Source organism: Podarcis muralis, chromosome 12 (genome assembly GCF_964188315.1).
Source record: "Podarcis muralis chromosome 12, rPodMur119.hap1.1, whole genome shotgun sequence".
Lineage (NCBI taxonomy): Eukaryota > Metazoa > Chordata > Lepidosauria > Squamata > Lacertidae > Podarcis > Podarcis muralis.
The window spans coordinates 53,094,538-53,118,339 of record NC_135666.1 but is presented as its reverse complement, the minus strand read 5'-3'; the positions used below and the strand labels follow the sequence as shown (position 1 = coordinate 53,118,339).

Here is a 23,802-nt window from a genome sequence, read left to right as displayed (position 1 = left end):
CTGGACTGGAGTCTGGAGGCTATAACTGGCTGAACGAAGGGCAATAAACTGATGTAGTATCCTGATAAGATGGAGATGCTGTTGGTCAGTGGTTCTTGTGTCTGGGAACTGGAGATAAATCCTGTTTTTCTCCCCCTGCCCCAAGAAGCAGCTTCATAGCTTGATTCAGCACCGTAACTGGAAGCCCAGGTAGAATCAGGGCAAGGGTGGCATATTTCTAGCTCCAGCTGGTTCTGCCTGTTTATGGATCAAGATTGCTCGCCACAGAAACCTTGAATGTTCTGGTAACCTTGCAGTCAGATAATACGCATTATGTAAGGCTACCTCTGAAAGTCACATCTAGGGCAAAATGTGGACATAAGACTGGTAAGCATCATATTTAGTTAGACAGTGCCTATCCTGTGTGATGGGACACGGGTGGCGCTGTGGGGCTTGCCTAGGGCTTGCTGATCAGAAGGTCGGCCGTTCGAATCCCTGTGACGGGGTGAGCTCCCGTTGCTTGGTCCCAGCTTCTGCCAACCTAACAGTTCGAAAGCATGTCAAAGTGCAAGTAGATAAATAGGTACCACTCCGGCGGGAAGGTAAACGGCGTTTCTGTGCGCTGCTCTGCTTCGCCAGAAGTGGCTTAGTCATGCTGGCCACATGACCCGGAAGCTGTACGCCGGCTCCCTCGGCCAATAAAGCAAGATGAGCGCCACAACCCCAGAGTCGGTCACGACTGGACCTAATGGTCAGGCGTCCCTTTACCTTTATCCTGTGTGAACTGCACTGCCAATTTGGCTCTGGGATCAATTCAAGGTTTGGACATTATCACAGTCCAAGCCCTGAATGATTTAGGTCTCAAATATTTGAAGGAGCTCTTTTCTCAATATCTGCTGTCTTGTGGTCCTTCTGGTGGGGTAGCCCTTTGCGTGGTGATGTAGAATAGGGACCACTTTCTGAGAGGTCTGGTTGTCACCTTCCAGTATGGAGTTTTTGGTGCAGCCTAAAGAAACGTTTCTTCACCTAGGCCTTGGGGACAGATTGAGAAGTTCAAGGCCTGTGACTTTTTAATGCTGTGCTTTAGTGATGGATTGAAGTAATGTAAATGTTATTGTGTTTATATTTCAGATGTTTCATTGAATTCTTATGGTATTGATTCTATTTTGTAAACCACCCTGGGATTTTATTAAAATTATCAGCAGCAGCCGCAGCAGCCGCAACAACAGCAGCAGCATTAAGGTCAGTTTGGCTGCTGGTCTGATATCTCTGATTGAAAAGTGATGCTGGTTATTGACATAATGTTCTTGGCCATGATTACTAAGGAACATGTGAAGAAAGAAGTGCAGATCAGAAGGATGTGCAGCACATTTTTCTGAAGTGGGGAGAGTAAAGTGGGAATATTCTCCCACTGAAAATAAAAACCAGGCTGCTCTAGGCATTTTCTAGTCATCAGCTTGCCACAGAGAAGTGTCACAGAACAATCAGATAAGAGGCTGGACAGCAAAAGAGAATTCCTGTTAAGCTTCTAAAAGGATGTCTCAGCCAGAGCGAGACAATGCAGGGCAGGAGGAAAAAGCAAGTGAAGAACAAATGCTTTCCACTCCTCTTAGATGTGCCACTTTTAAAATCTATCCGCTCCTTCTTTGATGCAAAAATGGGAAACTGAGCTTTAGAAGGCAGCGGCAAAGGCAGCTTTAATTAAACTTTAATATATTAATGTGTGATATCTTTAGGCGCCCAGGCTCAGCTAACTTCCATCTTTTTCCTTCAAAGATAATCCCACACTGACTGGACATGCTCACAAATTGCCTACTGCCAGCTGCATTCAAGGCTATGGGATCCGACAGAAGAAAAGCCTCTTGGGCTGCTACAATTACAGAAACTAATTAGACATTTACACACAAGCCGCCCCATTATGATACCAAAGCTGACAGCAGGACACCATGGAGCAAAAAGATAAAATAAAAATGATTTCAACATTGATTATATTCTGCGGATGGTTGCATCCCAATAGTTTGCAAGGCTAAGTAGAGTAAGTACAAGGGTACCTCGGGTTACATACGCTTCAGGTTACATACGCTTCAGGTTACAGACTCCGCTAACCCAGAAATAGTACCTTGGGCTAAGAACTTTGCTTCCAGATGAGAACAGAAATCGTGCTCCAGCGGCGCAGTGGCAGCAGGAGGCCCCATTAGCTAAAGTGGTGCTTCAGGTTAAGAACAGTTTCAGGTTAAGAACGGACCTCCGGAACGTATTAAGTACTTAACCCGAGGTACCACTGTACTGAGTTTTGGCATAACTGAAACTCAGCTGTTCTGCCTAGCAGATTCCCATTTAGTCTCTCAGCGACCAACTTAGCTCTATCTGCGCTAATGACAACAGCAGCATGTCATCAGCATATACCAATAGGTTCACAAAAATAAGACCAAATGTGAAACGGGGAAGCCAGCAGTATTTTATATCTCTGGGAGAGCAGCAGCAGTGTTGGGAGGTGTTGCTCAACTGGCTCTCCAGCATGGAGGTTGTTGCCAGTGACCAAGAGGGAAAGGGAAAAGGAGGAGAATGTGCTGCAGGCACAGCAGTGGAGCCAATTTGATGCAGCTGATATTGCATCCACACTGTGTCAACTTCCTTGACGCCTCTTCCCTCTTCCAATCTGTTGCTGGCAGCGACCCCTGTTTTGGGAAGACAGCTGAGGAATGCTGCTCCACCCCACTGGCTGCTACTGCTCTGGGATCAGTTCATTAACATACAGATTGGAAAGATTTTTGATCTAGCATATGGGTAGGCAAACCAAGGCCCGGGGGCCCTCTCTGGCCCAATCGCCTTCTAAATCCGGCCCATGGACAGTCCGGGAATCAGTGTGTTTTTACATGAGTCAAAAGTGTCCTTTTATTTAAAATGCATCTCTGGGTTATTTGTGGGGCCTGCCTGGTGTTTTTAATAATAATAATATAATAATAATAATAATATCTTTATTGTCATTGCCCCCTCTCGGGGACAACGAAATTACTTGACTGCTCCATAAAAACACTAATTAAAACAATACAGTATAGTACAGCAAGGAAGATTAGATGACTTTCAAAGTCCAGGCTTCCCATTCAGGGCCGAGATCACTCTGGAGAAGAAGCTGTTCTTAAGACGGCTCGTTCTTGTCTTCATCGTCCTGTATCTCCGTCCCGACGGCAGAAGCTCGAAGAGACAGTGACCAGGATGCGATGGATCTTTTACTATGTCCAGTGCCTTCCTATGGCACCTTGTGGCATAAATCTGCTCTAAGGTGGAGAGTGGGCAGCCAACAATGCTCTCTGCTGCCTTAACAACTCTGCACAACCCCATCCTGTCCTGGGTAGTACAGCTTCCGTACCGCACACATAAGCCATAAGTGAGCACGCTCTCAATGGCACAGTGATAGAAGGCAAGCAGCAGTTTCTGCGGAAGATGGTTTTTCCTTAGAATTCTCAAAAAGTACAGTCTCTGCTGCACCTTCTTCACAAGCCCCCTTGTGTTGACACTCCAGGACAGATCCTCTTGTAATTCAATGCCCAAAAATCTGAACGTTTACATGAGTAGAATGTGTGCTTTTATTTAAAATGCATCTCTGGGTTATTTGTGGGGCTGCCTGGTGTTTTTACATGAGTAGAATGTGTGCTTTTATTTAAAATGCATCTCTGGGTTATTTGTGGGGCATAGGAATTCGTTCATTTTTTAAAAAAATTCAAAATCTAGTGTGGCCCCCCACAAGGTCTGAGGGACAGTGGACTGGCCCCCTGCTGAAAAAGTTTGCTGATCCCGACCTAGTATTTATATATGGCATCCTGATCAGTGTAAATAATTGTCTGCCAACCTGCACGCTCCACAGTTCTAACCACAGATTATGGCGGCTGACCCTATAAAAAGCAGCGGTACTTTTGAGAAAAGCTGTTGCCTCAGGCCTTTGCTCAAAATGTAGTTTGGTATGAAAAATTCAAAGTGAGAATTGCATGTGCATGAATCCTGCCTTCTACTTATGCCACACTTACAGCCAGACTCCAAAATGGGATCGTCCACCAAAATATGGTATGTGTTGGGCTTTGCCTGAAACACCATAAAATGCATCATAAACATAATGGGATTCCAAGCAAGCTTCAAAACTTCTTCATAATTTCTTCACCAACTATGGCTATTAGAACTTGAAGTCTAACATCCAGGCAAAATCGATGTAAGTACAAATGTGAAAACTGATGCCAACTTAGTCTATGAGCTGGCAGGGTTCTGAGTGAAGGTGAACGTTTTGCAGTGAAGCGTGAAAATAACCTGAGAAACCACTTAGCGGCAAATGTTCATAATAATATTTTTTAAAATGCTGTTTTGGCTCTTTTTCTCCCTTCCCCCTATCCCATCTGTCACAACTCGGCCACTGTGGAATACTGAAATGCATCAGTGATGTTTGTTAACTTTTCATGATGGTAGGGAAACATTACTGGCTTTGGGACAGATACAGTCAGTACTGATCAGGACTCTTGGCTAAGAGGGCTTATAGGTCCTACATACAGCCTTAAATCAAGTATCTTATCATTTTTAGGCTGCTTCTACTTTTCAGCAGATTGAGGCTGAAAGAGAAAATAAGCACTCCTTGCCTGCCTCAAAATGTGTGCTAAACATTAGTCAGTTAGTAGATGTTATTTTTTATGCCCAGTAACGACCACAATACAGTATGAGCACAAATCACACAACTACAAAATGAAAAACACTACATGCACCAAACCAGGACAAATCTATAATGTCCAGAATTTAAAAACACGCCTTCTAGTCAGCATCCCTAGGGTTTGGCACTTGCACTATCCAGAAAGGTTGCCGTTATATTTCTTGTCACTAGTGCAAACAGCACCTCTCTATAGCTGATGCACTTATTGACATCTGCCAACAGACATTTAATTTTCAAAGCATCTGGTTGACCTTCTAAGGAGATCTGAAAAGAGGAGGTAAGTTTAACTCTGGGTGAGTCATACAATGGACAATTAATATCATTAGTATCAGAAGCCGGATTGGAAGGTGGTGATTGAAAGCAACTAATATGGCTTTCCCCACATTATCTGACTTCATGTCCATGGACTTTGTACTTGGAGTGGATTCGTACCTTGCCGATTTTTGACCCTGGCAGTTCTTGGTATGGGATGTAGCCACAGGAAGGAAGCTTCCATGAAAACCTAATTGTGTATCAGTCTCATACTTGTTATATCAACTGAGAATGTTTCCCTTTAAGACTGGTCCATTATAGGGGCTTTGTTATACCAGGATAGAGCAGAAAGGAGAGAAAGAATGAAGATTCACTCCACATTGCTAATGGACTTATAATTTTCATACTTCAGTACCACACTGAAGAAGTCTATTAAAAATTGGTGTAGGAACACAGTTCTGCCCGCCAGCCCACCACACATACAAAACACTTATTTTGTGATTTTTCTGGTCACTGCATTAACATATGCAAAGTTGCTACACTAGAAAGCCAATTGATGCAGCCATGACCTACAAATACCAAAATGCTACATTTCTGGCTCACAACCTTTGACAAATAGAAATGGTCTTAATTGAGGTGCAAATGAATTCCAGGTGCAAGAACGTCCTTGGCGATGCTATGGCTCTGGAAGAATGGAACAGCATGCACAAAAGCTCACAATGTCCTCGGAATGCCACTCTTAATGCTTGCACCTTGACACGGAGAATAAAAAAGGCTGCCAAGGAAGCATGGGGTGTCCTGAGATGAACAAAGAGTAAGTTGAAACGTGGGGGTTCAGCCTGTTGGCAATAAGGTCAGACCAGACCAGACTGCAGCAGCACTTATTGTGCACACACTACTACAGGTAAGTGTGGCTTGACAGCGCTCAGTGAGGGAGTGAAAAATGTTATCTCCTCAAGCATTAGGAAGGACCCAGTTAATATGGAGCAAGGTGAAAAATTTGCTCTCACTGGCTTTTATAATTTTATGACAGTTCCCTCATACACTTGAATGACCAAGAAACGGAAGCCAGGCTGGATAGCTCAGTCGGTAGAGTGTGAGACTCGTAATCACGGGCTTGTGCGTTGAAGCCCCACATTCGAGCATTGCAGGGGGTTGGACTAAATGACCCTTGTGGGCCCTTCCAACTCTGCAATTCTATGAAACAATGAATACAGAAGGTATGTCTGTTAGAGGCTGGATTTGCTAGATGTTTTAGCCTGTCCAAGCAGTTTGCGATGCTGTAGTGATTAGCACAAAATATACCCCTCAGTACACTATCACTGGGTAGCCTGGGCCTTGCTGATGGCAGTACAACACTTGCAATATGTAAACCTCTTTGTGACGGACAGATCAGTCTATTTCTGGTCCAAGTCAAATTCACATGTGGTTTTTCATCAAGTCCATTCTGTCCGACTGCAGCATTAATTTGCATGTTGTTGTTTTTTTAAGTACAGAAATCTGTATTTAAATATGAACTTTGATGTATATTAAAATAATATTTTATTTCAATGTACGTATTTCTAAACATATTTTATCCTAAAATACCCAGTTTTAATGCATTCTGGAATGCCTAAATTGCAAAGTCCAGAAAACTGTAAAATTCATAAGGTAATTACATTCTTATCTGTGTATTAGTCCAAGAGGTCAGTATGCTAAAAATGTGAACCCCCAAAAATTCTCTGCTCCTGCTCCCCCCACACAATTAGCAAGCTCCATTTGTCCTAGTGACAGGGGTTTCTGATACCATTTAATAAACAACAACCCTACAAACTACTTTGTTGCTGTCTTCTAATAACTAGGCTCCTTATTTCAGAATGAGCCCCCTAAAATTAATTTGTGAGCAGCAGGCACTGAGAAAAAATTAACACAATTACTGGAGGTATGGAGAGAATACTGCCTTTAGTGCAAGCATGAATTCCTGAAAGTAACACCTAGGGATAATAACAGCAACATAGCTGACAACTGTATCTGTCCTAGTCAAAGGAAATAGTTAACATAAATAAAGCAAGGGGGAGAACTGTCATATTTTTTTATTAATGCCCCCAACTCCCCCCCCCAATGTTTCTGGACATTAAACTGAGAGAATGAAAGAGAGATGTGCTCTTTGGCTGCCGTTTGCTGTAATTAAGCTTTGAAATCTAGCGTTCTAATAAAAAATGCATATGGTAAGAGTTGGCTAGAAAATTCCCTGGTCATTTTGCTTTCCCTTTCCTTATTCTGTGAGGATTCTCAGGATGCAGACAGGGAACTTTGGTGGCAAACAAGAAAGCCTAATCAAGAAGACAGAACACATTAGATATCTGCAGTGGCTTACATGTTCAAGTTAATTAAATAGGATTCACGGCTAGTGCTTCCACTAGATGCTATGCAGAAGCTCATACACGGAAAAGAAGGGGAACCATGGATGATTATCTTTATTAATAATAGTATGCAGAAATATCACAAAGCAGAGCATGTGTCCAAAGCCCTGGACTGAAAAGACTGATTGGTTCATGCACATACATCACTTGAGCTCTCATCACCAGGAGTGCCAACTTGACTAAAATATTGGGGGAGACCAGGCAAGCCCTGCCCTGCATAACTGATCACAAGATGCGGTGCATGCACACTATTTGAATGGCAATGCCGATCAACTTGGGTGGGGCTGCCCTCTCAAATATTTTATTGGGGGGGGACCAAAGGGAGTCGGCTCCCATGCTCATCACCGTAAGATTCAGCAAGGATAGCTCTCAGATGACTGTGTGGGACTTTCCATTAACATAACTGTACAGTGGTACCTCGGGTTAAGTACTTAATTCGTACCGGAGGTCCGTACTTAACCTGAAACTGTTCTTAGCCTGAAGCACCACTTTAGCTAATGGGGCCTCCCGCTGCCGCTGTGCCGCCGGAGCACAATTTCTGTTCTCATCCTGAAGCAAAGTTCTTAACTTGAAGCACTATTTCTGGGTTAGCCAAGTCTGTAACCTGAAGCGTCTGTAACCTGAAGCGTATGTAACCCAAGGTACCACTGTATTCCCATCTTCATGCATGGAAGATGCTACATGATGCTATGGTCCATGAGCTGTGACATAGGTGTGAACCTGTCCATAATCATAGAATTGCAGAATTGGAAGGACCCCAAGGGTCGTCTTAGTCCACCTCTCTGCAATGCAGGATTCTTTTGCCCAATGTGGGGGGGGGGGTAGAACCCACGACCCTGGTCTCATGCTCTACCAACAGAGCTATTCCAGAAGAGTTGCTGAAATGAAGGAACCACTTTGAGGGGGTTCTTCTACACAATCAAGCAGGGCATAAATGTTAGGAAATACATAAAAAGTGAAACAAATAGAGAACCTACCCAAGGGACATTGACAAAACCCCACATACACACTAAGTATTACCAGCCCAAACCCCTCCCCCCTTCTCTCCCCCATCTCCTTCAACCCCAACCTTATTCTGTAGGCAACACTAATGTCTCACATCAAATGTAAAAAAGACTCTACAACCTGAAAAAAGAGACAAGACACGTTCTTTTGTAAACCAAGAATTAAAAAATAATAATTAAAAAGTGACTCCACATGGCTAGTTAATGCATTTGTTTGTCCACATGAACCCCCTTCCACCCCTTGTTAAGCAACGAGAAGGCTGATGACATGTGATAATGTAATGGCCAAAAACCAAAGAAGCCATGGGACAGAAAACTCCGTCCTATCCCGCTATGTAAATTGACCTTATGAAAATCTCACTGCCTCAGATTTTATGCATTTAGTGGTGACGTACCTCTGAAAATGTTCCTTGGCTGTCTTCACTTCCTTCAAGACTGTGCTACTGAGATAATGTAAAATGGCTGCTCGAGGGTGGGGTGGGAGGCATAAGAAACCACAAATCTATGCTTACCTGAGCAGGTGGTGGCGGCTGTACATAACCCTGCGGTGGAGGTGCAGCTTGCAGTACTTGCTGGGATACGGGTGGACCCGAACCTGCAAAACCTCCGGGAGGGAGCTGTTGGCTGGATGCCATGACGTAACCAGTCTGTGGGGAAGACTGCTGTATAATAGGTGATGGGTAGACAGGACCAGAAGGCGAATCAGGGTTGTCTCCTGACGACTGACGACTTAAACTCATCTGGCTAAACTGTGTTGTCATGTCATCTCGCTGTGAGGCAAAAGTCAGTTGAAAATGATCAACAGAGATCTCTGCAGCGGATATTTAGAAAACAAAAACAAAATGGGTTCAAACAAGCATGCAGAAGAAGCAGGGGAAAAATACATTTAGGCACATACGCACACCAACACAAAATTAAGCGAAAACAAACAAACATAATCCTAAAAGCAAGTAAAAACATCTCCATCATCCCCAATTAAACCACCCCCCTTCCCGAATCTAAATGGGGAATTCTACATTTGTCTTGATGGCACCTTGAGAAGATTCTTCTCTCCTGGTATTGATCTGACCCCATAACTTTTGATGGCGAAAGTTAATAAGAACAGTTTCTCAGCCACCCCCAAAGGAAGACGAATGGTTTACAAACATACTTTTTAAAAAAGACTCCAGATCCTAATTGTTTCTACTCAGAAGTAAGCCCCAGAGTTCAATGAGACTTACGCCCAGGCAAGTGTGTATAGGACTGCAGTCTAAGGGTTTTAAGGGGCCTGGATGTTCCACTGCTGATACACAAACACTTGGGCCATTAATGCCACCAACTCCTTTAAGGAACCCAGCTGATCAGCCTCATCCATAGACGTTCCCTGTAATGGTCATCTGGCTATGGAAACATATGTGCTTCCTCATCAATTCAGTGTCAATGATAACGCCTCAGGAAAAACTATTTCATAAGCAGAGCAATGAAAGTTGAGGCCTGTACTCAACAGTAGCTCCATACTGTAGCTCAGTGTTCCCCAACCTTGGGCCTCCAGCTGTTTTTGGACTACAACTCCCATCATCCCTCGCTAGCAAGACCAGTGGTCAAGGATGATGGGAATTGTAGTCCAAAAACAGCTGGAGGCCCAAGGTTGGGGAACACTGCTGTAGCTGACTGCAGGGGAAACCAATTAATGAATGCAGGTTTATAAAAAATATGACAATCTACCAAACGTTCATCTTATCAAGTGTCTTTCCAAACAATTCTCAAGAAGGCTACAAATGCAGTTAATGGTATCTCACATTGCTGAGAAAATCTTTTATTGGGCATTGTCAGTAAAAATAAATAACTTTAAAAAGGAAAAAAAAGCACTGGTTTTCTCTTTGATTTTAAACCCTAAAGGGTTATTTATTGTTGCTTTTGTCTCATTAGATGACTGGAGAAAATGTGTTGTTTTAGAATGACCTAGAAAATGAAGGGAAAGAAACAGCTGGGATGAAGGTCTAAGCACACCTGCCAGCCTACCTAACCTATTAAAATGTCAACTGTAATCAACAGTAACTTAATTGCAATCCTTAAACTGCATGTCAAAGTTAGCTTCACACGGGCAGTTTGACTTTTACATTTGGGATGCCCTATGTCACAAGCCTCTAACCAGTGCAGAGCCCTAACTGCCTCAGTGTTTCCAGAGCTCATTCCCTTAGTTCATCTTTGCATCCTCTCAAGTTTTTACCTTGGGCAATCGCTTGGCTAGCATACCTAGACTGAGAATAAGAAAATGCCGAAGTCTATTTGGCTGTCTAGGCAAATCAGACAAGAGTTGGGGAAGTTACTGAACTTGACAAGAGCAAAAGTACATACGCCTGTGCTGGGGAACAATAAAGAAGTAACCTCTTCCAGCAGCAAATGGTCAAGGTCACCTTGTACGAGTCTGTAAGCCCTTTCAGGCATTCACCAGCTCTTCCCATTATAAGCACGGTCTCCTCAAGTGTGCTTAGCTATTTTGCGTTCTACTAATAAATCAAGTTTGTTCTTGCTTTGCCATGATACAGTAAGCCTCACCATATTTCTCTGCTATTAATCAGTGATGTATTTGCAGCAGCTGTTTTTCGTGGAGTATGTCACAGAACATACCACAAAGAGAGGTGGTGCTCTTTGTCCCTCGTCCAAAATCCTGTCTCTGAGATGGGTATCTTTTTGAAATTCTTTGTGGGAAACCTGATGCGTCTTCAGAGAGATGCACTAACTCCCTGCCGCTTTGTTTTGCTACGGTTTTGCCCACACAATATTTTCTATGTTGTACTCTTGGATGTACAATAACATGCATTCACACGCAGCTCTTCGTCGGGAAGCACTTTGTCGTTTGTGGTGCTACCTCTGCCTGCGACCATTGACAGCTCCAAAGGAGACAACCAGAAGTCTAACAGAAGCAATCGTATGCCCCAAGCCCCTATTTACTGAGATGATTTGGACTCACCCCACCGCAGTTGGTGCTAATTGCTTGGCCTAGATTGCCTGATATACCTGTTCCACAGTAACCTTCACCAACCAATTCAGATCTCCTCCAGAGGGCTGGGGGGGGAATGTGGAAGGGTTGGTTCTCTGCTACCTGGTTCCTAACTCCCCTCTGAAGTTCCCGCAATGATGATGATGATAATGATGACTTCTCCTGGTCAACTGACCTTTCCAGCTTCTTTGCCTACCCCTCTCTCCTTTTCTGACTGAGGAAGGCCCTGCCAGTGCAACTGTGATGTTGGGATCCTTCCAGACCAGCAGTGTAAACCCCAAGGTATTGCCACTGTACTGTAGGGGCTGGACCGAAGTATGGGCATTCATTTCCTACTGCAAAGTATGTTTCCCTTCCACATGGCTGCAAGAGACCCCATGTTTCCTTTTTGAAAAGAAAAATCACAAGGTTCATGCAAATATCTTCTGCGCCAAACACAACATCTTGTGGGAGCCTTACTGAATCCTGAAATTCAGTCCAAGCTCTTACGAAACGAACCCTGAACTACTTCCTAACCAATGTCTATACACTCAAAACACAAGTAGCTCAAAAAACAACAGCACAGGTGTAACTGTAAATGCTAAAAAGGGGGAATTATTCATGCTGGTGATGCTGTATCTTTAGCACTCTAAACGCACATGAAAATAGAACAAATTGAACCAGGAGGTTTAAAAGGCAACCGCCTTAGAATAATAATTCATCAATCATTAATTTGGGAAGGCAGACAAACATACGCTTCCGGGAATCTTGCACCATTTTATAGATATATATTTTTTGGCTGTGCAGGCCTAAGTGACAAGCAGTTCCAGCATCACTGAGTAAGACAAGAGATTTACAGCAATTATCTTCTGTTTCTCTCCAGTTCTCCAGATAGCAATGCCCCCAAACAGAAAGCAAGCTCAGACAATGTAATCAATCCACATAAAAAGTAATAAAATCTGTAGTACCACAGGAAACTGCTGTGTTGGAGACACCGCCAGAAGATGCTGAGGAGGATAGGAAACGGCTGGATACTGTACTGACTGAGAAGAAGGCTGCAGAGCCTGAACTGGCTGAGGCAGAAAGGAAACAGAACAGAAGCCGGGAAGGGAAAGATTCAATTATTGTCCTCAGACAAAGACAGACATTTCTTAATTTGAGCCAAGGTCGGAACAATAGCCTGCAAATAAAGATGACATCTTCCAGCTCATCTAGCATCGGGCGCAATAGGTCAGATATAGTTGTTTTAAGACTGCATTCCCCGCTCCTGCATGCCTGCAATACTATCTCAGTGGCGAAAAGCCTGTTTGATTTAACGCTAAGAAACACAACACTTTCCAATGCAATGCTGATGTAATGCTCTTACGTGGATGATGTGAGGGCTTGTACAACTGTGCTGGCATTGGGACTGATGTGGCATTTACTGCTGAGGAGCAAGCCATAGAAATTGTGCTTTGAAAATGTGTACTTAGCACCGTGGGTCCTTTCTTCGTGTGAGTCTCTTATATTACTGGGGGAAACGAGCAAGGATCCTGTTAACACTTAGCTTTACTGTGCACAACCTAGCAATAACAACCAGGATGCAATCGCCATCATGCCCATTAGGAGAAAAAGCTGGGTCACTTAAATAAAGGTTCCGCATATACTCTGCTTTTCTACAAGTTTAGTTCCCCACCACCATCTGCCTCAGTATCTGGAGATATGCGTGCGAATAATTTGCATGTCTCCTAGGCATTATTAGCATCAGAAAGGATGTTAGCTACATCATGCCAAATTCAGTGACAATTAAATTCCAAAGCAAATTTGTATCTCAGATAGGATTGTTCCTCCTCCTTTTCTTTTGTTTGGCAGAGCAGGCAAATCTTTTCCTAGCATAGAGATCACTTTCCCCCCCTTCCAGCCTCACAGGAGCTCTCTAGCTAGGGTCCTTCATTATGTGCCCCCCTCCATTGGGTTAGGGGAGGGAGGCTGGCAACAAGAGAACGGGTCATTTCACTGGTGGCCCACCATTTGTGGAATGTTTTCTCCGGGGAGGCAAACCTGGCACCATAGATTTAAGTGTCATGCAAATACCTTTCCCCCCTGCACTTTTGGCCTCTCCTAAGTGCACTGTGTTTTCATTAACTGTGCATTTTTGAGTTTTTTATTTGAATTGTTCTGCTTTTAGGTCTTTATTGTTGCTTTAAATAGGTTTTAATGTAAATCACTTTGAGTGGATTTATGTAGGATTCAGTTGATGATGGGTGGGGCGGGAGGCAGGGGAAGCAGAGAGCACCAATGTCTAAAAGAAACGGATGGCTCACAATAGTCAGACCCAATTGGATGTCCATGCATAGCCACTGCTGAATTGGCCTTGTGGATGGGAGACATTATATGGAGAAGTGCTGTTTACCTATGGAGGAGGTATATGTGGAAAGCACAGCTTGGAAGGCTGCCATGGTAATGCAAACAAACCTCCTAAATTATATCGGTTTGGGGACAGTGAGCAGGAGAAATCCATTATATTTTATAGGCTCAGAGGGGTGCACTGGATGACCCCTTGCAAAGCTGCTGAGGGAAACAACTATTTGTGTATCATCTGTAAAAGTTGTGCCTTAGAGTCATCGGTGTTTCAAGGTGTCACTGGATGCAAATCTAGCATGATGCGCTACTTCAGTGCCTTAACTGCTCCTTGTCTGGCTGGGCCAAGAATAAGGCAGCACCAAATAATACTGCTCTAATAGACTCACACTGGATCCATAGCTGCTAGCATATAGGCAGACATTTCCCCCTTACCTGCGTGACAAGGTGACTTGTAATTTGTTGCTGTGGTTGCTGCACAGGTTGCTGGGATGAAGGCGGTTGCTGAGACTGTCCAACTATCTGGCTTCTAATAGGCTGTTGACTGCTGGGTGGGTTGTATATTGCAGGTGTACCATCAGGGTTTACAAATGGTTGACCTGGAACAAATCAATCTTTAATGTACTTTTCAAGACAACTTTGCAAAAATAGAGCAACCACCAAACAAAGAACTAGAGCAACATATTTAATTCTCTTACAAATGTATGGATATCTTCCCCAGACCCTTAAGTACTGATTAATGGAAATGTTCCAAGTTCAAAGCAACAAGGTTAGATTTTTGTTTTTTTGCCGTTGAGACTTTGTCAGCCATTAGCCAATCTTTTCTCTTAAAGTGCACTAAATCAGAAATTATAGAATCTGAATAAATTGTTAAGTTCACTATGCTTGTTCTTCTCTAAGACAAATGAATTAAGTGCAATTAGTTAAGGACCATATCAGTTAGAGATATAGGTAGGTAGCCATGTTGGTCTGCCATAGTCAAAACAAAATAAAAAAATTCCTTCCAGTAGCACCTTAGAGACCAACTAAGTTTGTTATTGGTATGAGCTTTCGTGTGAATGCACACTTCTTTAGATACATATATCAGTTAGTTCAACTGACTGATTAAGAGCGCAATCCTACATGCCTTCTCAGCAGTAAGACCAAATTCAAAGGGACTTACACTCAGAAAAATATATATAGGATTGTAGCCTAATGTGGAACTTTAACTGATCTTTAGCTGAAGCCATCAGATCATAGATAGATGCTTTCTTCAGCATAGATAGATGCTTTCTTCCTTTTGAGAGCTTATGACCCATGCTGATCTTCTTTCAAATAATAACTGCATTCCAGTAAGCTCTTAATGCATTAAGGGTTCTTAATGAAAAATTTAACTCCAGGTATCCATTCGCTCCCTCTGTGCTGACATGCTATGTATTAGGTCTCCACATTTTTCTTTTGGTGGTACATTATTAATGGCGCTGTTCACTGCTCATGAAATACCTATTCAGTGCATAGTTTACTGATGAGGTAGTTTCTTTGCCCAAAGGCAGGAACCTTGTTTGGACATTGCCCTTCATGTGATTGTAACTTCACCTGTAGATCCCCAAGGAAAGATGTGGTCTCTCACTACAAGATATCTGTCTCTTGGAAACTGCAATTTCTGTTTTAGTAATGATCAGCACCCAGATTTTTCTATGGGTTGTGGTTTGCTAAAATATTAGGAAACATGAAACCAACTGACCTGTGTGTGGATTGAGCAGGATACTTCCCGGTGGAATCCCTGCAGCTTCAAGTGGAAGTATGATGTAGCTGGTGTTGTTTGCTACTACCTGGCCACTTATTCCATTGTCTGTATAGGGAACATTGCTCGAAGAGGTGGCTGTAACTCCAGGGACAACTGATGCACTTTGGAGAGGTTGATGTGTTCGTGACAGAGATCCTGAGGACCCAGCACTGCTGGAAGACTCTGAACCTGAAAAAAAAGCCAGGTTTACTGTAATAAACACTACATCCACAGGGTAGACAGGGCTTATGGACTGAGCAACAGCCACATTACTAAGTAACTTATACAAAACAAATGATTTATCTGTAACCTCATCCAAAGCATCCCCCCCTCAACTGCAATCTTGGATGAGTTTGTAAAGCCTGCTAGTATCGCTTGGGGACCATGGTTGTGACATCCAACATGGAATAGAGAAACCTGTGGGTGGCATATATTGCTGACGAAAATTTCATGTTACAAATGAGAGCTGACTCATGATCATTGACCTGGTATAATATGGCTATGCTCTACCAGGTGTGTGTATGTTTAAAATGCATTTGATGACATCCAGTCAGTTTGTAGAACGGACTTATGCTCATGCAACTGACTTCCCATTTCTCTCTCCCTTCCCGCAGTCCCTGCTAACCACCCAAAAATCAGCTCTGGACGGCTGGGAGACCCTCCAGAGCATATTCAAAGCATAGGGGGCTACAGGGTGGAGGAGAGGAAGGGGAAGTCTCATTGTGCTGGTGGAAGTCTGTTTGCACAGCACTGGGTATTACCCATGGGGCTGGATCTAAACTAGTCATAACATTACTAGTAGAATGCAGCAGCTTTAGCTGACTTCCTAATTGCAAGCCAAGGTCGGTGTCGTGGTGGGATTCTGGGCTTGTTCAACACGAAGCAGGATCTGCGCAGGGCACCCAGAGTCAAAGCAGCCCCACCCCCAAAAAAACACCTTGTGGTATCCAAAGTCAGTGAGCAAAGCCAGGGATAAGGTTTGGCAAAGAGTGGCGAGATTGTGAAGCATCCTGTGGCACTAACTAGCAAATCACATTGTCGGGTCAATGGGAAACAAGGTGTTTCAATTTTCCAGCTCGAAAGACTCTGCATTTAGTAAAGCAATCACCCATAATACAGACTCCAATATAAAAGCAGTGAGGGGAGATAGAAAACTCTGACAGTTGGCATTACTAGGCACCTTCACCAGTTTGTGGGTGCTTTCAGTGCAGACGGAGTTCATCACCTGCTGTTAAATGAGCTACAGTTCAGCACTATTCCTTAGCACAGAGGTTTTCAACCTTTTTGAGTCCACAGATCCCTTGACCAACTACATTCTTTCTGCGGCACCCCTGTGGGGCTCAGCAGCCCAGTTACGTCACCCCTAGCCTGTAGCCTCTCATCCCTTTTCAAGCACCCTCCCTTGTGGAGCGTTCCCTCAGCCTTCTCTCTGCTCCCCTCTCCTTGGGAGTCCTCCAGGCAGCTGCTGCAGCCACTCCTGGTCTCTGAGCCACCTCAGCTCCTGGCAACCAGCACCCCCAGGCCAGCCCCAGAGGCACCATTTGCCTGGGGAGTTTGCAGCCAGGGCTGCTGCGACAAATAACTGTGCTAGCCTTTCGGGGGCAGAGATGCAAGGGGGCATCAGAGGAGGGAGGGAGGGAAAGAGGGACAGAGGTCGGTGTGGCCCGCAGCACCTCTGATCATCATTCAAGGCACCCCAAGGTGCCACAGCACACTGGTTGAAAGCCTTAGCAAATCCACACTGTAGCTGGAACTCAAAATTTTTACCATTCCTTATTTTAAATTTCCTGGCTTTAAGATGCCTCTGCTGCAGATTACAATTACAGACTACAACACTAGCAATGGTCACTGTGTGGTACATTGTGGCCAAAATCAGGCTGTTATTCATATAACTACACTTAAGTTGTGTCCATAGTTGCTTTGACATAGTGTGCTATTGTTTATGAAGAGGAGGGGGAAACATGAACAAAATTTTTAGCTCTCATTAATGCTACCCCCCCATGTGATGCAAACATTGCAGCTGTATAGCTGCATTACATTTACATTGTTTTAACTGAATATTTTGATGATGTCATACATTGCAGGAGTGCAGCCCAAGTGATTTGTTAAATTATTAACTTTCCCAGCCTCGGTATTGATTTATAGCTTTAATAATGCATCCTTCCATATCCATTATAGCTCACAATATGCGAGCAACAAGGTAGTATAATATTGGCAAGGGATAAACTATGCTTTTAAATTAAAATGGATTTTTTTGGGGGTTCAGCACAACAACATGTGATTAAAGTGTAAAGGGAGGTTAGTAATAACGTTTAGAGATGCTCAGCTAATTGTGGTGACTGAGTACTGTCATATCACTAGAGTTCTTTGTCGTTTGCTTTGTGGGGACCAACAATGTAGTAAATGAATGTGGTGGACGAATGCAGAACATTCAGGATGATGAATGCCATATAGGAGGACCCAAGGGCCATAATTGCTGTTGGCCAACTTTCTGAGGGCCGCATGGCCAACGTGAAAGTGAACATAACCCAGGTTTGAGCACAGAAATATGAATGTTATGTAGGCAGACCTACACAGGGAGTTAGAGATGCACACAAACAGGCAGGCAGGCAGGCAGACACACTGAGGCATACAGACCCCCAGCTGCATTGTCAATCTGTGCCCATCAGTAGAGGAGAGGGGTGGGAATCATCCTTCCCATCACAGTACTGAGCTTGGCAGAGAGGTTATTCTCCCCCTAGCCTCTGATTATTTTGAAAAAGTGCCTTTTATCTCATGCATTCTGCTAGTGGAAGAGAATAAAAGTGTCCAGGAAAGCAGAGCATGCTCACTCTTTCCTCTCTCCGGAACACTCCAATCTTCTAGCCATGATGGCATACAAGTGGGAGGATTTTGCTGAGCGTTGGAGAGCTACTTCATGGGCAGCAGGTTCACCACATCCTGCTGTATAATTTACACATTTTTTTTAAAGAGTGCACAAGAGCGAAATCTTAATGTATTTGTCTGCGATGAAATAATTCAGTCAACTTCCAATGCCTGTAAATTATCATAATCTTCAGCCAACTGTTCTTCTTGGAAGTGTTTTTTCTTGTTATCATCTGGAGTGTAAGAACTGATCTAGCTAAAGAAAATATTCATGTGTGCATATGCATAGGTTGGCTAGGCTTTGTGCAGCTGCTACTGATATATGCAATTTAACATGGGTATTGGCTGTGTTCCATTCTAACAGCTGAGATTCCTGAATTGCAAGGGGTTGGGCTAGATGACCCTAGGGTCCCTTCTAACTCTACAATTCTATGATTCTTTCGCCCTATACCTATTTTAAAGATACAAGGTTTCAAACGAAACCTCATCTGGTAGCCTCAGGAAACATCAATAAGAGACAAGGGGACATCATGACAAGCAACTATATTCTTTTGCAGGTAATATCATAGGGAAAAAATTAGTTACTTCAAAATATAAATCACACTACTTCAGGAGAATAACAGGAAAAAGTTATCATGAGTTGACTCTTTCCTGTTAAAAGAGACTGCATAGACTTAGCATTTTTTCTTTATGATGTCTAAAGTATTTGTTTTATGAGGACTCTTACAAATATATACTATAAATAAATAAATTAGTCTCCTTAAAATGATTTGATCTATAAGAACTAGCACACATGAAGTATACAAGTGTCTATAGCTGTGCTTCGGCAGGGAACTGATGTAATCAGCAGTTGAATTATTCTACCTTTCTAAATCATCCATAATCAGTAGATTCTTGTGAAGAATCAGTTACAGACTTGCACTTCTTTAGAGTGCAGGCGAGGAATTGGTTGTTTGAATATTCTTCCACATCAATAACTCTCTGCACATACCTAGGTAACCTATCACACTGGAATGGGAACCCTTTTTATATGGGGAAGCATTTTTCATTCAATCCTCCCCTCATCTACAGCCTGAAGTGATACAATCTTGCAACAGATAATTTATGCTTGTCTACAGAAAACCTTGAGGCTCTTTGTCAGTGACCACAAATAGATGCTTTTACTGGAAGCGACTTAGCCTTTCACTGCTGCAGCCAAGCAATCTCAAAAGCAGCAAGTAACGATAATCCTCTGCATGAGTAAGCTCTACTGAATTCAGTGGGATTTAGTCCCAGGTAAATGTGTATTGGATTGCAGCCTATGTTTACCAGGGCTATGTTAGCTATCACAAAATTAAACATAATTCTCAAAAACCAGTAGGTTAAATATGACAAAGGGTACTGTGATGGGTGATTTTTATGGCAGGGGTTCCCAAACTGTGGTCCACAAACCATCAGTGGTCCATCAGCTTCATTTGGATGGTCTGTGGCATGACTGTGGATTTGTGGTTGAAGATGGGAGATGACACATCCATTGTATTAAATATCCCTACGGATTTCAATTGCTACAGCAAGCAGGAAAATCTGTAAGTGGTCTGCCAAGACCCTCAGCAAAAGTTTGGGAACCAGTTTTATGCTCCTGGAAACTGATAATGAATGGTTGCCATACGTAAACAGAAGACCAGTTTGACTTCTTAACTTGTCTACCATCTGTAACCACAAGACAGTTACAAACAGAAGACAAGTATTGGTGTTTGCTGGATGACAGATTTTTACCCCATGAACCCCACTTATAAACTTTTCCTGCACTATCAAGAATGTTGCAGTTTGCCGTAGCAGGGACACACTTTCTTTGAGCGTTCAGACTAAAGGTCCATCTAGCCGAGCATTCTGTTTATGACAGCATGCCTCTTGCAAGTTTGCAGGCAAGGGATGAAGCCAACGATCTACAACCACCCACTGTTGTTTGTTTCCAGCACTTGATATGCAGCAGTTTGCGACCTCTAAATAGGAAGGTTCCGTTCACCTGCCATGGACCTATTTTACATGCACATGTGTAATCCAGAGATGGGGAACCTGGAGCCCTCCATATCCCGTTGGGCTACAACTTCCACCATCCCTGACTGTGGCTCATGCTGGCTGGAGTTAAAGCCCAATGACATCTGCAATGCCACAGATTCTTCCATCCCTGGTCCAATCTCTTTCAATGACATCAGTATTTTTAAGAATTTAAACATCTGAACAGTCCCTACATAACCTGAAATACATGTGCCTCCACCTACAGGCTTCGATTACTGCTGAGAAGCATGAAGTAGAATTTGGGGGAGAGTGTGTATTTATCATTACTACTATTATTATTATCACTTTGAATAATCCTCCTCCTGGTTCAGCAATCCCTTCTGAATCCATTCCCCACAGCCTTATTTCTCCTGGCTTCCCCAGGCTGACTGACAGCTTCACTTTATGTTCTGGCGTTGGAAACTACAAGCTTGTTTTGACAACCAGTCTTGCTCTCCCCCCCTCCCTCCTGCACCCTTTCATTGAGTTACTGCAGCTTTCCCCCCCTGTTCTGGGTCTTGACAAGCTTTCAAAATTTAAAGGGAGGGGAGCACTCAACATTTCTAATCACCCTGCAATGGAGAGGATATTATCACTGAAGTGGTTTTAAATGTGTCATAAGAGATTTCATTTGGAGGTTAGGCGAATACCTAGGGTAGATAAACTTGAATTATTGGTGCTCCTCATGTATTTTTCTTCTTCTTGGGAGGGTTGATTTATAATTTTAGCAACCAAAATGTTATGCAAGTTTTAAGATCCTTTAATGTGTGAAGTCTGGATGCAGGGAAGCCAGGGGAGTGAAAGGGATGAGAGGAATGGAGTGGTCGGGCTGACTTACTTCCCACTCCCAATCCTCCCTCTTTTGCCATTAAGTCACTGCAGCTGAATGGAATGCTTTTTCCTTGAGCATCTATGTGAACTAAGACCTATGTTTAGATCCACACCTGCTCACTCCACCCTTCATCCTGCTTCTACCCATCTTCTGCACATAAAAACCCATGCGCCATGCCCATCCCTGTGCAGAGAGAATGGATCGTTGTTTTTTTGTTTGTATTTTTATTAAAGATTTTCTTGGTTTATCAAGCCCAAGGTGGCATACAAAAGAAAGAAAGAAAGAAAGAAAGAAAGAAAGAGAAAATTCTTCAACCAAGCTCTTGGAGAAACAACAAAAAGTGTTTACTTGTTTCTTAAGTAACAAGAAAAGAGATGCTGTAAAATGCTGCCTTTGGAACTTCCTGTCAATCCTGGATGTAGGGAATGTGAATGAATGTCAGTGATGGATGATGCTACATCACTACTATTAATAATGTCTTTTGAAAGTAAAGTAATTCTAAGTGTGAACCTGCGGATCGATAACTTGTTAGAATTCACTGTGCTGCTGCATCTAAAGCACAGAACATTATCAGAACTTGTATATGGTAGTCAACATTTTCAGAAATTTAATTTTAGTTAGCTTCTAAAAACTGAAGAATGTTACTTTTATTATTATATCAATATTTTTTTTTACAAAAGAGGATGTACTTTATTAAAAAATGCACCATGTGGCTGGTTGGCATAGCTTTTATACCAAGCTAATAACTTGGATCATGAATGACTGTGCAAAGCCCATTCAAAAAGTGTAACCTGCTCTTCCACTCCAAATATTAATGATTTAGTCACTACAGGGGAAGTTAACTGAACGATCAGAGGTTTGTTTAGGAACGTTCACCTCAACTTTTCCTGGATGTGCAAAGAGAAAAAGAAAAGAAAGAAAATTTGGACTTCTCACACTAGCAGTTCATATCTGGATGAAAAACAATGGTGTTTTAGTCTATCACACCATACTACACCCAGGAGCAGCTGATTGCTACAAGTTTTAAGGCTCTGGGGCAAGGGGAACCCAAGGCTCCCCAACTTTCAGAAAACTGTACATGCACTTGGGAGTCTGGTTAATCTGTCTGTGCTGCCGGCCTAAGATTGGAACCTTGGGCCTTATGCCATGTGAGGTCAAGGAAGGAGTATTTATTTTCCCCTTCAAACTCTTGTAAGAAGCAGAGGTTATGGCCAGGACAGGCCTCAGCTTTGGATATGGCATGGGCTGGCCAGTGGCTTTGCCAACAGCCCACTGCCAACTGAGAAGATCTCTCATTTCTTAATGGGAAAAGTAACTGGCAACAGTTGAAATGAAGTGGGAAAAGGGAAAAGGGAGATCACCCTAGAAGCAGCTGTGATGTTGCAGGAGCCTCTGTGATCACCTCTCATTTCCTAGGGGGAGTGGTGCAGCAGGGAGAGTGGAAAGCTCATTTGCCCCTCATTTGATGGGGACATCTGGAAAAGGGCTTCTGAAGATGACTCCAGGTATGAGAGGAGGCAGCACTTTTGACCCTACAATTATTCAGGGACTTAAAGGACACCTGTTTCATTGGGGCTCAAAGATGATCTCCTGCTGAAATGTGTGTGGGAGAAAGCAGGGCAGCGATTCTTTCATGCTTGTTTTACCCCACCAGCACTGCTAGGGCTAAAAATTGTGTGCACAACAATTGTGGGGTGTATGTGTGAAAGGATGGAGTAGAGCTGCACTATAAAGGGGTCACTAACACCCTGTGCTCAAGGGCCCGTAAAACCCTGCACCAAGCCTGCTTGCGAAGGTCATTAGGTAAGGGCACTGGCATCAGCCCTGATGGTTGCAAAGCATGGACACACCATAAGATGAGAAGAGGCAGCGATTCCGAAGATAAAATTGCATATTAATGAAGCTTAATTAACTTTGCTAGGTTCCCGCAGGTTCCCCCACAAAGGAATGAGATCCTTTGTATTCCGCGTATGACCCAGAACATTTGTTTGAAAAAGAGGCAGGTGGGGGAACTAATGCGTTTCTTCCAGCTTATGGACCTATGAGCAAAAACTCATTTTTAGATTCTCCTGTGTTGCATTTGAACTGGTGGGAGTTCAACTGATTGCTCCCTTGTATCATAATATGATCTACATATCTCAGTGGACACTCTTCTTCCACTCAATTTACTGACAGCTCTCCACTGAACAAATAACAAAATCTGAAGCACAGTAAAGAACATACTGCAATATGTCGGAGTTTAGTGAGCTATTGCTAACAAAGGTTTGGTAAACCAAGTTTAAGTTTGTGTCCGTACAGCCCTCAGAAAGTGAAAAGCAGTAAATGCTAAAATCAACTTGTAGGCATGGCATTATTAAGGATTACACCCTATAAATTACAGAGTATTCTTATGAGCACAAACCTTGAACCTATACATGCCCTTCCATCCCACAACTGTAGATTTCGTTTGACCTGAGGGCCACTGAATCCTGAACTTAAGCATCTTGTAGAAAAGTATTAAGATGTATCTATTATATCTGGCTTTGGGCAGCTGAGGCTAAAGAGGTAAAGCTGTGGTGTATTCTTTGTATACAATGTACACGAAGAACAGATTTAATTCCAATTTAATATGTATTTCCTTTAAGATCATATGCTTAAAAGCACATGTAGCATTGCAGCTAAAGAAGCCTCTTTA

General features: G+C 43.1%; 1 protein-coding gene across 20 annotated transcripts in view; it reads right to left on the bottom strand.

Annotated features, from left to right (window-relative positions):
• Positions 1–23,802, bottom strand: part of ARPP21 (cAMP regulated phosphoprotein 21) — a 242,753-nt gene that overhangs the window by 41,845 nt on the left and 177,106 nt on the right. For 18 of the 20 annotated variants that reach the window (XM_028751232.2, XM_028751230.2, XM_028751234.2 and 15 more), the window contains 4 exons: positions 15,353–15,583; positions 14,065–14,228; positions 12,258–12,362; positions 8,840–9,097 (listed from right to left, as the gene is read on the bottom strand). In XM_028751232.2, coding sequence (XP_028607065.1) covers positions 8,840–9,097; positions 12,258–12,362; positions 14,065–14,228; positions 15,353–15,583 — 758 coding nt within the window. The remainder of the gene's footprint in view (positions 1–8,839; positions 9,098–12,257; positions 12,363–14,064; positions 14,229–15,352; positions 15,584–23,802) is intronic. The other 2 variants (XM_028751243.2, XM_028751244.2) reach the window with 1 other exon arrangement.